The sequence below is a fragment of the Gallus gallus genome, chromosome 33 (assembly GCF_016699485.2).
Source record: "Gallus gallus isolate bGalGal1 chromosome 33, bGalGal1.mat.broiler.GRCg7b, whole genome shotgun sequence".
Lineage (NCBI taxonomy): Eukaryota > Metazoa > Chordata > Aves > Galliformes > Phasianidae > Gallus > Gallus gallus.
Window position 1 is genome coordinate 2,963,040 of NC_052564.1, and position 14,173 is coordinate 2,977,212.

Below are 14,173 nucleotides of genomic sequence, written 5' to 3' on the forward strand. Positions count from 1 at the left end.
CTTGTTGAGATTGACCCCTTCTCACATCCCACATCCTGAGATGAGACACACTGCCTGCATGGGACTTGGGCCTCACTGCATCCATGTACCCCATGCAGAGCCTGGGAGCTGCTGTCCCCTTGTCTTTCATTTGACCTCATACAAACCTCCATCCCACTGCCCCAGCAAGGGCCCTGAGCCAGCAGGAGGGACAGGATCTCCCTGCCAAGGGTCTGGGGATCAGGACTTGGCCTTTCTGCTTCATAACACAAAGGAGGCTTTTCTCAGCATCACAGCCACCATCCCAGTGCCTTTGTCTGCCTGTCAGCATGGCTTCCAATGATCTGCTCTAACAAGTCCCTGGGGAAGCTTGCTTGTTAGTGGCCCTCAGTGGGGCCCATTAATACTCCAAGAAACTTCTCTGTTCCTTCTGACTTGGTCTTCTTGAGCCCTTCATGCCATCTTCTCCCTGCACTGGTGGTTGATGGACTCAGCAGCAAAAGTCCCCTGAGGCCCATTACAGCCTAAAGAGCCCTCCTGTGCCTTGTGCCTTCCTGTCATCTTCTTCAGGTGTTCAGAACTTGTACAGCTAACTGGAGGGGTATCTGGAGAAACCTTAAAGAGGAAGAATATTACAGACATTTATGAATTTGATAATTAGTTTATCTTTGTGTTAAATCAAGAATTTTAAGCCACACTTGGCAATTGATATTGACCCAGGATGTTCCCTAATCAGTTACGTTACATCATTGTGTGGACAAACATCCTTTTCAACTTCCCCACCCCATTTCTACTACCATCGGCCTCATGGGACTGTCAGTGCTTTTCCTCACGTCACTCTTCTCCTCTGGAGTCACCCGCTCACTGTTAAACCTCCCTTGCACCAACTCCCACTGGCTTTCCTCAGAGAACCAGCTGCACGTGGGCAATGAAAGTCTTCTCTTTTTTTGCCAACAAACAGAAAGAAATGTGATGCAACTGAATGAACAGTGAAACACAGTGATCAACTGCATGCCTTGTCCAAGCTGCATCTAACGAGGTTTGCCTTTCACAAGGAATACTTGTAAAAGAAATGAGTTAGACAGAGAGAGGAAGGGATAGATGTAATCAAAGCAAAGGAGTTGATATGAGAGTCTATCAGACTATGGACAGATGGCGAAGGTTCCAGTAATCTCCCTGAAGGTCACAGATCAGCCAGATAGTTGGGATGTATCTGAGTGAAGAAAGAGCCAGGGATGGGGAAATGTGGAGAGCAGTGGGAAGAGCGTATGTCCAGATGACCTGCTGAAAACATGCCTTCCAGCATGGTCATGTATTAAGGAGAGATGGAGACACGTGGAGGATGAGGGTCATGAAATACGCAGCAGGGTAGAGCAGCTGTGGGCACTGGGCATTAGTCACAGGGCATTGGCACTGGCACCATGGCCTGTGTCTCTGTACCTGAAGGCATCTGTGACCTGCAAACAGAGTTCTGGGAAACATTGCCCTGTCTCAAGAAGAATAAATAAATAAATATTTCAAAGAGCAGTTTTTTCAACTTAAAAAGAAATACGAACATGAGAATATTTGATGTTGAGAAGTGTGTCAACACATTTTCATTGATTTCTATCTTTGTCTTCAGTTCTTTGTTTCAATTTTATTGACATAAGCATCTTCCAGATTTCAGAAAGAAAACTTCTGTCTCTCTTCACAGGGAAGTGCTCCAAATGCAGTCAGCTTGTGTGAACTTCACAAAATCCACTCCAGGTTGCTGACATTTTTCTTGTGTTGGAGGCACTTCTCTGGGTAATGTCTTCCCTCCATCTTCTAGCCGTGGTCTTCTTCATATTAAAAAAAAAAAAAAAAGAAAAAAAAAAAAAGAGTGTGACACTTTACACCATTTCTGAACAGTAGGTCAAGGATGAATGGTAGTAAACTGAAAGAGACATTTACATTTGATGTCTGGAAGGCAATCCTTACATTTTTAAGATTATGATTTGAGGCACAGTACAGGTGTGGAACAGGTAGCCCAGAGAAGTTGTGGCTGCCCCATCCCTAGAGACGTTCAAGATGTCACAGGCCCCAGGCATCCAGATCAACTGTGTGATAGCCCTGCCCACAGCAAGGGAGTTGGAGTTGGATGATCTTTATGGTCATTTCTATCCCAAATCATTCAAGGGTACTGTGATTCCTGTCAGTCGCTTCCAACTAGAAATGCTGTTTGCTCAGGTTTTCCCTGATGTCCTCCTCTTTCACCAAGGGCATACCTGCCTTGCACCAACGTTTCCCACCTGTCTCTGGCACCTAGGATTCCAATAAGCCCAGTCCAACTAATCAACAGTGAGGTCAGGAAGGAAAGGAGTATCAGAGACTTCTCCATGTCCTGTCTCACCAGGTTCCCTGCCTCATTCTACTGTGGGCTTACATTTTCCATATCCTTCCTTTAGTCACCTACTTATTTCTACAAGCCCTTCTTGTCTTTGATATGCCTGGGCACATTCAATTGCAGTTGATCTTAGCATTCCTAAACTCATCTCAGCAGGTACACCAAGCAAATTATCCACATTGCTGCCAGGTGACCTCTTCTTGTTTCCACTCCCTGTATGCTTCCTTTCTGTGTTTGTGATTGACCTGGTCTATCTTTCCCATACCTGCAGGACTTCTGACATTTTTTCTTTTCTTCCTCTTCCTTGAGATGGACTTATTCTGCTTGGAAGTGGTGATCCTCAGACAGTTACTATATTTTTTTGACCCTATTCCCCTCAGAGTCTTACCCAGAGGAACCAGCAGCCCAGGTTCTCTTTGATCTTCGCATTCCCCCCAGCAGAGCACCACACCTCTTTGGATCCTCTATGGCTTGGGTCGGGAAGCTGCCATATATCCTTTCCAGGGATGTTCAGGATGGTGTATGCCCTGCTGTGCTACTCCTGCATAAGACACTACAGTGAAAAAGGCCCAAAATGTGGGCAAGGGCTCCACAGCATGAAGCTCCCATCTGCCTGTAGAGGACTCCTTCCATTTGCTCTTCCTGATCAGGAAGCCAGGAACAGACACTGTTGGTCTCCTCTGTTGGCCATCTCCATTTGCTCTGACCTGGCTGCTCTGCCATCCCCAGGCAGAGCTCAGTGCACTCTCACAGAGGGCAGTCCCCCTTCCTTGTCTCCTCATCCATCCATAGTACAGACTCTGTATCCCCCTTGTGCAGCGGTCCAGTTGTGGAAGCCATTTAACTGTGTCCCTGTGGTCCAAACAAGAGCTCAGGCCTGCAACTGTACAAACATTTCTAGCTCATTCATGCTGGGGTTCTCATTAGTGTAAAATAACATAATAAGTCATCCTAACTGGAAAGCATCATGGGAGTTAGCCTGTCTGGATAGCTCATCTTTATATTTGTGTTCAGAAAGTGGCACAAAGTCAATGGACCTATGGTGGAACTCTGAGTGAGCACAGACACTTTTAGGGCATGGCTTTCCTGAAGGCCCTGTGCTGCATTTGCAGATGCATGTGAGTGTGCTCAACAGTGCAGGGAACTGCCATGACATGCAGCAGATCTGATGCCATTTGCAGAAAACTGAGCCTTCATCAGTTGAAGATACCCCAGGCACCTTGGTCATCACCCAGGGTCTGTGTGTGAGCAACTGAATCCCCGCTGAAGGACCAAGGACTCAGAGCAGGAGCTCACATGCAGGCAACTCCTTGTGCACACCTGAACTGAACCAGAGGAATCCCAGCTTCTGTGGGCCTGTGGAAAGCTGAATGCCATTTCAGCCCCAGGGTTTCCATCAAGGGATGAGATGCCTGCACTGCCTCAGCTGGATCACTGCCCTGCACAGGGGAAGGCCACCCCTCCATGTGCTTCTCTGTGTGCCTTCTTGTTACAGCAAACATTCTCTGGTACAACTAACCATGTGTCTGGAATGGGTCACTGTCCTTTGGTGGTTAATGCAGCAGATTTCCGTACAGCCACAATGCTGTTGTCTTTCAGGAACTGTTGGCTGTGGAGACTCAGGGCCATCTCAGGGGAGATGAGTGGGAAGGATAAAAATGACATCCTCTGCTGCTGATCTGGGCCAGACTTCTGGGATACAGGGAGCTCCTACAAGTGGGCAGTGCAGCAGAGAGACAGCTGTGCCCAGGAGCAGCTCTTCTGCACAGCACAGCAGGGCTGAGGGAATGAACTGCAGGTGTCATGAGGAGAGAAGAGAAAGAAGAGAGGGATTACAGGATGTATGGGCTGTGAGCAGGCAGGCAGCTCATTGGAGGGGGATTGCTCACAGCTCTTGACAAGGTAAGTCTCTCGCTATAGGCCATGCAGCTGCTTTTCCTGGAGGTATCACTGAATTTGAGACAACCCATAGCAGATCAGGCTGAAGACACACCTAGCTGTGGGGAAGGACCTGCTCCAGCTGAGTGTTTCCGTGCTGCAGTGTCAGAGCACAGCCCGGAGAGCTGTGTGTCCCAGGACGGCTGCAGGCTGTGCAGCCGGGGGTGCAGCCGGGTGCCCAGGGCTGTGGTGCAGAGCAGGGTCCCTGCTGTGCCCCAGGGGCTGTGTGCCGGGGCAGGGACTCTGCCGCCTGCCAGGCTCAGCACTCAGCCTGCCCGGGGAGCTGCCCAGGGCGCTGCGGGGAGACATGTGGGGGGAAGGAGGCCCCCGGCAGGGCAGGGGCCTTCTGCTGCCACAGCTGCTGCCTGGGGCAGGGGGATCACAGCTACACTGCACACCAGAATGTTTCCAAGAGCACTTTGCACGAGGAGATACAAGGCAGGGATTTTCCTTTTGCTATTCTTAGGGAAGGAAAAAGGATGGGAGGCTGAAATCTGAATAGAGGCTGTCAACTTTGAACACACCTCTGAGACTCCTGAATTTTACTTCAGTCAGTCACTTGTTGTGTATACAGTCACAGAGAATGTGCTTTCAGCCACTCCTTGCTCGAAAGATAGAAGCAGTTGAAATGATTGTCAATTTCTGCAGATAGGAATAATGCACTTAACCTGTGAACAGACAGCTTTCTCCAGAAGAAATTCATGTGCACAGAGGTTGGGTTTGTGGGCTCTAAGAGCAGTTGGGGTAAACATGAGAGACGTGGAAACATAAAATATCCAGGAATATGGGATAAGATTAGAAAATGAGAGGAAGGCAAAAGCTCCATAAGCTTCTTCTACTTACGGATTGCTGAGCTTCATGAAATTAAATTCAAGGAATGGAGCTAATGAACACTGTCCTTAAAGAAAGAAAAGGTTTTACGGCATAGCAGGAGGTGTGACTGTGAGAACTGCCTTGTCATTATGTTGTGCACCCTGAACAGGACTCCATGCCCAGGAACCGCAGATGCCCAACAGCAGCTCCATCAGCGAGTTCCTCCTCCTGGCGTTGGCAGACACGCGGCAGCTGCAGCTCCTGCACTTCTGGCTCTTGCTGGGCATCTACCTGGCTGCCCTCCTGGGCAACGGCCTCATCAGCACAGCCGTAGCCTGCGACCACCGCCTGCACACCCCCATGTACTTCTTCCTCTTCAACCTTGCCCTCCTCGACCTGGGCTGCATCTCCACCACTCTCCCCAAAGCCATGGCCAATGCCCTCTGGGACACCAGGGCCATCTCCTATGCAGGATGTGCTGCACAGGTCTTCTTTTTATTATTCTTTTTTTCTGCAGAGACCTTCCTTCTCACCATCATGTCTTATGACCGCTACATTGCCATCTGCAAGCCCCTGCACTACGGGACCTTGATGGACATCAGAGCTTGTGCCACCATGGCAGCAGCTGCCTGGGCCACTGGGGTTCTCCATTCCCTGCTGCACACTGCCAATACATTTTCTATCCCACTCTGCCAAGGCAATGCTGTGGATCAGTTCTTCTGTGAAATGGCCCAGGTCCTCAAGCTCTCCTGCTCAGAATCAGACTACCTCAGCGAAGCTGGTATTATTGATTTTAGCCTTTCTTTAATTTTTGGGTGTTTTGTTTTCATTGTTGTGTCCTATGTGCAGATCTTCAGGGCGGTGCTGAGAATGCCCTCTGAGCAGGGACGGCACAAAGCCTTCTCCACATGCCTCCCTCACATATTCGTGGTCTCCCTCTTTGTCAGCACTCTCATGTTTGCCTACCTGAAGCCCCCCTCCATCTCCTCCCCTTCCCTGGACCTGGTGGTGGCAGTTCTGTACTCGGTGGTACCTCCCACAGTGAATCCTCTCATCTACAGCATGAGGAACCAGGAGCTCAGGGATGCCCTGAGGAAACTATGGGAAATCCCCAGCAATATCAGAAAATATTAAAACAGTATTTTGTTAAATGTTGTGTTTGCTATTCCCTAAAACTTGCATTTTGTTTTAAATAGAGTTATTGTAAACCTTCTCATTAATTATTTATTTTGACGAAGTCATCTCCTGTACCTACAGATCTGGGCTTCCCATGTGCATAAGCACAATGAAAAAGACAGCAGAAATTCATTTCTCTCAGCTCACTTTTCTTCCCTTCTCGTCTAGAGCTGGAAGAGAGACCCCCTTATGCAGGAGGGATTCAGGGGCCAAGAGCCCAGCTGCCAAATGGAGCAGCAGCCCAAGTTTCCTTGCAGGCTGCACCTCACTACTCAGTGGGCTTCTGCTCCTCGCTGCCTTCAGGTCAGGGCTGCTGCTTTCCTGGGGCCATGGCAATGGGCAGGGGCAAAATGTGGTCTTTTGAGTGCTGCTCTCTTTCCACTTCCAAGCTTTCCATTGTACCTCTACACTCCTGGTAGCCCTCGGGTCTCATATGAATTGACAACAGTCCTGTTGTCTCTACAGTGGCATCCAGAGGCATCCAGTGGCAGTGCGGTAGCAGGCAGGAACAGGCAATGTGCACCCATGTGCCAGAGTTTGTCTCCCTGCTACCACCACCATAACACAAGGGGCTGCTTGTCGCAGGCTAGCAACACAACACAGGTTTCTCGTGCGAAAGATTCTCCTTTATTCTCCCAAGCAAGCTTTTTATAGTCTAACACGTATTCAGTACATTTCCACTAAGAATCCATGGGCTAGAATTCAAGCAAGTTTCATAACAAATCTTCATAACAGCAGCAAACTTATCTTTTGCTTAGATGCAAAACATCCCGTTATTCAGCCCTCCTTTCTTTTTCCCAGAGCCTCATTATCATCAAGTCAGCATTCAAAGCGGTCAAACCGACCTCTCCATCCCCCACAGCTGCTCAGGGCAGGGACAGAATCCTGGAGGTTGCTTCCAAAGCTGGTGTCAGCCATGCAGCCAAGGACTTGCTCCCTCCTGTTTTGTTTCCGGGGGTTCTCCACACATTGGAGGACACAGACTGAGAGTCCCAGGCTGATCTGTAAGTGACCAACTGCTGGACCTAGAGCTCCATTCTTGGTGGCACTTATCACAGAATCATTAAGTCATAGAATGTGGTAGGTTGGAAGGAACCTAACATATCCCTTCTAACTGCCCTGCCATGGTCAGGTTGCCACCCATTAGATCAGGTTGTCCAGGGCCAAATCCAGCCTGGCCTTGAGCACCTCCTTGTTGTCCAGCATCTCTGGGCAACTTGTTCCAGTGCTTTACCACTCTCTGAGCAAAGAATTTCCTCCTAATATATAATCTAAATGATTCCTCTTTTAGTAGAAACTGTTCCCCTTTGTCCTACCATATTCATACTGTGCAGAAAGTTGATTTCCTTCCTGCCTATGAGCTCTTTTTAAATACTGGAAGGCCGCAGTGAGGTCTCCCCAGAGCCCTCTTTTCTCCAAGCTGAACAAGCACAGCTGCCTCAGCCTGTCTTCATAGGAGAAGCTCTCCATCCTTCTGATCATCTTGGTGGATCTCCTCTTAGATGGACTCCAACAGCTCCACATCCTTCTTGTATTGGGAGCCCCAGGCCTCGATGCAGTAATCCATATGGGGTGTGATGGGGTCGGAGCAGGTGGGACAAACAACTCCCTCACCGTGCTGGCCAGCCCCCTTGGTTGCAGCACAGGATTCTGTTCGTCTTTGGGGCTGCAAGTGCACACTGCTTTCTTATGTCCAGCCTTTTGTCCATCAGGGCCTCCAAATCCTGCTCCGCAGAGATGCTCTCAGTGAGTTCTTTTCCCAGCCTGTGCACATATCTGGGATTGCCCCAACCCATGTTCAACACCTTGCATTTGGGCTTGTTGAATCTCATCAGGTTCACATTCGCCCACTTTTCAAGTTTCTTCGGGTCCCTCTGGATGACATCTGTTCCTTCTGTTGTATCAGTTGCACCCCTCAGCTTGGTGTCATCATCAGACTTGTTGAGGGTACACTCCATCCCACTGTCTATTTCACTCATAAAGATGATGAAGATCACCAGTCCCAAGATGAACCTCTGGGAACACCATTCATCACAGGCCTCCACCTGTGCACAGGGCTGCAGAATTGCATTTCCAAGAGTGGCACTACAACTCTTTTGAATACCTACAGAGAAGGTAACTCTCTGGGCAGCCACTTCTGCTAATCAGCAGCCTACAATAAAGAAATGATTTCTTGGGCTTGGATGAAATTTTGCATGTTTCATCCGGAACCAATTGTGCTTCGCTAACACACCCAGCTCCTTTTCCTCCTTGCAGCTGGCCAGCCACACTGCCCCAAGCCATTAACAATGCGTGGACTTATCATGACCAAAGTGTAGGACTCAGCACTTTGTCTTGCTAAAGCTCATCCTGCTGTCATCAGCCATTGGTCAATAAGGATATTAAACAGGGCAGGTCCCAGTACTGACCCCTGAGGAACACCACTCGTGACTGGCAACCAGCAGGATCTAACTCCATTCACCACCACCCCCTGGGCCTGGCCATCCAGCCAGTTCTTTACCCAGCAAAGAGAACACCTGTCCAAGCCATGGGCTGCCAGCTTCTCCAGGAGAGTGCTGTGGGAGACAGAATCAAAGGCTTTGACAAAGTCTAGGTAGATCACATCCACAGCTTTTCCCTTGTGCACCAGGCAGGTCACCTGGTCATAGTAGGAGCAGGGAGGTCAAGCAGGACCCGTTATTCATGAATCCATGTTGGCTGGGCCTGATCCCCTGGCTGTCCTGCACATGCCACGTGGTCACACTCAAGGTAATCTGCTCCGTCTTGTTTATTCCTTTGGATGAATACATTAGGTAAAGACGCTCCAGGAAGCATCCCAAATCAGAAGCATCATTGGGTTTAACCTGGCTCGATCTTGCATCCACACCATGGTTCTGGTGTTCAGAAGACAGCATCCTCTCTGGTTATAGCTATTCAGAACACTTCCTGCATATTGTTGCTGAGATGCTTGGAGTCATTAATTCCTCCTGTGCATGTGAGTTAGCATCAAACATGACATCTCCAGAGCCAAACTCTTCCAGTGAGGCAATGGTGCCTCTGACTTGGATATGAAACTTCTGAACTTGAATGTTGCATTCTGGTTAACTACCTGTTCATACTGGACATCCTCACAGCCTACAACAGCTGTGCATTACAACGTGATGCCAAGTGGGAGTGGTGCATGCAGCAAGCCATGGCAAGAGGGTCATGCTATTCCAACAATCTAGACATCATTTGCAGATCCAAGACAAAATGCAATCATGATGCTGTTGTCTTCCAGGAGCTGTTGGCCATGGAGACCCAGGAAATTCTCAGGAGACGTGAGTGGGGTCGAAAAAAAATCACATCCTCTGTAAAGACTCTGTATTCCCCTTGTGCGGCCGTCCAGTTGTGGAAGTCATTAAACCATGTCCCTGTGGTCCAAACAAGAGCTCAGGCCTGCAACTGGGCCATGGCTTTCCTGAAGGCCAAGTGTTGCATTTGTTGCTGCACATGAGTGTGCTGGCCAGCCCAGGGAACTGGCATGATACTTGGCTGCTTCTGACGCCATTTACATGTGAGCCAATAGAAAACAGAGGTTTCATCTGCTGAAGCTGCCTGAGGCACCTTGGTCATCTCCCAGGGTCTGTGTGTGAGCAACTGACTCCCCACCGAAGGACCAAGGACTCAGAGCAGGAGCTCACATGCAGGCAACTCCTTGTGCACACCAGAACTGAACCAGAGGAATCCCAGCTCCTGTGGGTCCGTGGGGAGCTGAATCCCGTTTCAGCCCCAGGGTTTCCACCTAGGGATGAGATGCCTGCACTGCCTCAGCTGGATCACTGCCCTGCCCAGGGGAAGTCCACCCCTCCCTGTCCTTCACTGTGTGCCCTTTTGGTTACAGCAAACATTCTCTGGTAGGAATAACTCTATGTCTGTAATTTTTCACTGTCCACTGGACACTTGGTGGTTAATGCAGCAGATTTCAAAGTACAGTCACCATGCTGTTGTCTTTCAGGAGCTGTTGGCCATGGAGACCCAGGGACATCTCAGGGGAGATGAGTGGGAAGGATGAAAATGACATCCTCTGCTGCTGATCTGGGCTGGGCTCCTGGGACACAGGGAGCTCCTACAAGTAGGCAGCGCTATAGAGCTGTGCCCAGGAGCAGCTCCTCTGTACAGCACAAAAGGGCAAGGGACATGATGTGCAGGTGACATGAGGATATAACAAAAAGGACGGAGAGATTACAGGATGTGTACAGTGTGAGCAGGCTGTGAGCTCACTGGAAGAGCATTGCTCTCCTCTTTTAAGAAGGTAAGTTTCTTGCTGCAGGTAATGCAGCTCATTTTCCTGGAGGTATCACTGACTTTGGGACATCACATTGCAGATCAGGCTGCAAACATTCTGTGTTTCTTTTTCAGGGAAAAAGACCCAGTCCAGATGCAGGTACCCATTCCTGTGGTGCAGAGCAGGGTCCCTGCTGTGCCCCAGGGGCTGTGTGCCGGGGCAGGGACTCTGCCGCCTGCCAGGCTCAGCACTCAGCCTGCCCGGGGAGCAGCCCAGGGCGCTGCGGGGAGACATGTGGGGGGAAGGAGCCCCCTGGCAGGGCAGGGCAGGGCAGGGGCCTTCTGCTGCCACAGCTGCTGCCTGGGGCAGGGGGATCACAGCTACACAGCTCTCCAGAGTGTTTCCAAGAGCACTTTGCGAGAGGAGAGACAAGGCAGGGATTTTTCTTTTATATCCTTAGGGAAGGGAAAAGGATTGGAGGCTGAAATCTAAAAGCACCTGTAAACTTTGAACACATCCCTGAGACTCCTGAATTTTTAATCAATCATTACTTTTGTATACAGTCACACAGAATGTGCCTTCAGCGTCTCCTTTCTCAAAGGACGGAACCAGCTGAAATTATTGTCGTTTTCTGCAGACATGAATAATGCACTTATCCTTCAAATAGGCAGCTTTCTCTAAAAGAAATTGAAGGGCACAGAGGTTGGGATGCTGGGCTCTAAGTGCACTTGGCGTAAGGATATGTGACTTGGAAACAGATTAAAATATCCAGGAAGTGGGGATAAAAAAAGAAAAATAGAGGAAAGAAAAAGCTTTATAAGCCGCTTCTGCTTATGGAATGCTGAGCTTCATGAAATCAGTTTCAGGTAATGGAGCAAATGAACATGGTCCTAAAAGAAAGAAAAGTTTTTATAGTATAGCAGGAGGTGTGACTGTGAGAACTGCCTTGTCATTATCTTCTGCGCTCTGAACAGGACTCCATGCCCAGAAACTGCAGATGCCCAACAGCAGCTCCATCAGCGAATTCCTCCTCCTGGCATTGGCAGACACGCGGCAGCTGCAGCTCCTGCACTTCTGGCTCTTGCTGGGCATCTACCTGGCTGCCCTCCTGGGCAACGGCCTCATCAGCACAGCCGTAGCCTGCGACCACCGCCTGCACACCCCCATGTACTTCTTCCTCCTCAACCTCGCCCTCCTCGACCTGGGCTGCATCTCCACCACTCTCCCCAAGGCCATGGCCAATGCCCTCTGGGGCACCAGGGCCATCTCCTATGCAGGATGTGTTGCACAGGTCTTTTTCTTTGTCTTCTTCTTCTCAGCAGAATATTCCCTTCTCACCATGATCTCCTATGACCGCTACGTTGCCATCTGCAAGCCCCTGCACTACGGGACCCTGCTGGGCAGCAGAGCTTGTGCCACCATGGCAGCAGCTGCCTGGGGCATTGGATTCTTTAATTCCCTGCTGCACACTGCCAGTACATTCTCACTGCCTCTGTGCCAAGGCAATGCTGTGGATCAGTTCTTCTGTGAAATCCCCCACATCCTCAAGCTCTCCTGCTCAAAATCCTTCAAATCCTACCTCAGGGAAGTTGGGTTTCTCCTTTTTAGTGTCTGTTTAGCCTTAGTGTTTTTTTGTCTTCATTGTTGTGTCCTACGTACACATCTTCAGGGCCGTGCTGAGGATGCCCTCTGAGCAGGGACGGCACAAAGCCTTCTCCACGTGCCTCCCTCACCTGGCCGTGGTCTCCCTGTTTCTCAGCACTGGCTCTTTTGCCCAAATGAAGCCCTTCTCAAACTCCTCCCCATTCCTGGATCTGATGGTGTCATTTCTGTATTCTGTTCTCCCTCCAACGCTGAACCCTATAATCTACAGCATGAGGAACAAGGAGATCAAGCATGCCCTCAGCAAAGTGTTGCAAAATGTGCACTATTCCAGCTTCAATAAAGTGCGCATCTGCCTCACATGATTCCCAGTGATTGTTCTGTATTCTTTATGTATGTTTGATTTTGTGTGTGTGTAAGTGTGATACTGTAATCTGTACAAATGTTGCAGTCCATTCCACTTCTTCTTTCCCTTCCACTTTCTATTTTCTCACACCAAGAGCTCGTGTAAACATGGAGCCAGGCTCCCTGAATCAGTTAAAAGATACTTAAAAAGCTTTCAAATAGTACTTTTCCTTTGTTCTTCTCCCTTCCTGCCTCATCTGGATGTGGGGGAGGTACAGCCACGGACATTACATCTGATGTTTGGAAGGCATTCCTTACATTTCTGAGATCTTGATGTGAGGCACGTTACAGGTGTGGAACAGGTAGCCCAGAGAAGTTGTGGCTGCCCCATCCCTGCAGATGTTGATGATGTCAAGGGCCCCAGGCATCCAGATGTACCGGCTGACAGCTCTGCCCACAGCAAGGTAGTTGGAACTGGATGGAACTGGTATTTATGGTCCTTCCAACCCAATCTGCTCAAGGATTCTGTGATTCCTGTCACTCTTCCAACTCAGGATCTTGTTTGTTTAGGCATTCCCTGATCTACTCCTCTATCACCAAGGGCACATCAGCCTTGCACCAACGTTTCCCTCCTGTCTCTGGCACCTAGGATTCCAAGAAGCCCAGTCCAACTAATAAACAGTGAGGTCAGGAAGGAAAGGAGTATCAGAGACTTTTCCATGTCCTGTCTCACCAGGTTCCCTGCCCCATTCTACGCTGGGCCCACACTCTCCCCAGCCTTCCTTTTGTAGCCTACATCTTTCTACAAGCCCTTCTTGTCTTTCATATGCCTGGGCACATTGAATTGCAGTTTGACTCCAACATTCCTAAATTCATCTCAGCAGATATGTTGGACAAAGTCCCTGCTTTGCTGCCAGGTGATCTCTTCTTGCCTCCACTCCCTGTCTGCTTCCTTTCTGTGTTTGGGTTTGACCAGGCCAATCCATTACCATTCCTGCAGGACTTCTGATATTTTTACTTGGCTTCCACTTCTTGGAATGGACTTACTCTGCTTAGAAGCAGTGATCCTGAGATAGTTACCACATATATTTGACCCTGTTCACCTGAGAGCCTTACCCTGCTGGACTGTACCCCACAGACACTTGAACAAGCCAAGGTGTGCTCTGCTGAAGGCCTAAGGTGCGAGCTTGTCTTTTGCCCCCCCATTCAGGCTCCTCAGCTCCACCATCCCATGGCCACCGCAGTCCAGGTTCTCTTTGATTCTTCACTTTCCCCACAGCCCCTTCTTTCCTGGTGAGTATGAGATCCAGCAGAACACCACTCCTCTTTGGTTCCTCTATGGCTTGGTCAGGAAGCTGCCATCAGTGCTCTCCAGGGATCTCCAGGATAGCATATGTCCTTCTGTGCTGTCCCTGCAGCAGACACTAGAGTGAAAAAGGCCCAAAATGCGGTCAAGAGCCTGACACCATGAGGCTCCCATCTGTCTGTAGAGGGCACCTTCCACTTGCTCTTCCTGATAAGGAAGCCAGGAACAGACACGGTTGGGCTCCTCAGTTGGCCATTTCCTTTCTCTCTGACCTGGCTGCTCTGCCATCCCCAGGCAGAGCTCAGTGCACCCTCACAGAGGGCAGTTGCCCTTCCTTGTCTCCTCGCCCATTCATCATAGAGACTCTGTATCCCTTTTGTGCTTCAGTCCAGTTCTGGTAGCC

General features: G+C 49.6%; 1 protein-coding gene and 1 pseudogene across 1 annotated transcript; both read left to right on the top strand.

The window, feature by feature from the left end:
- Positions 1-5,287: 5,287 nt before the first annotated feature.
- LOC121108022 (olfactory receptor 14J1-like) lies at positions 5,288-6,229 on the top strand. Its single transcript, XM_040654679.1, has one exon. It carries the CDS (start codon positions 5,288-5,290, stop codon positions 6,227-6,229), a length of 942 nt encoding a protein of 313 aa, XP_040510613.1.
- Positions 6,230-10,670: 4,441 nt separating this feature from the next.
- Positions 10,671-12,484, top strand: LOC121108023 (annotated as a pseudogene).
- The last annotated feature ends 1,689 nt before the right edge of the window (positions 12,485-14,173 follow it).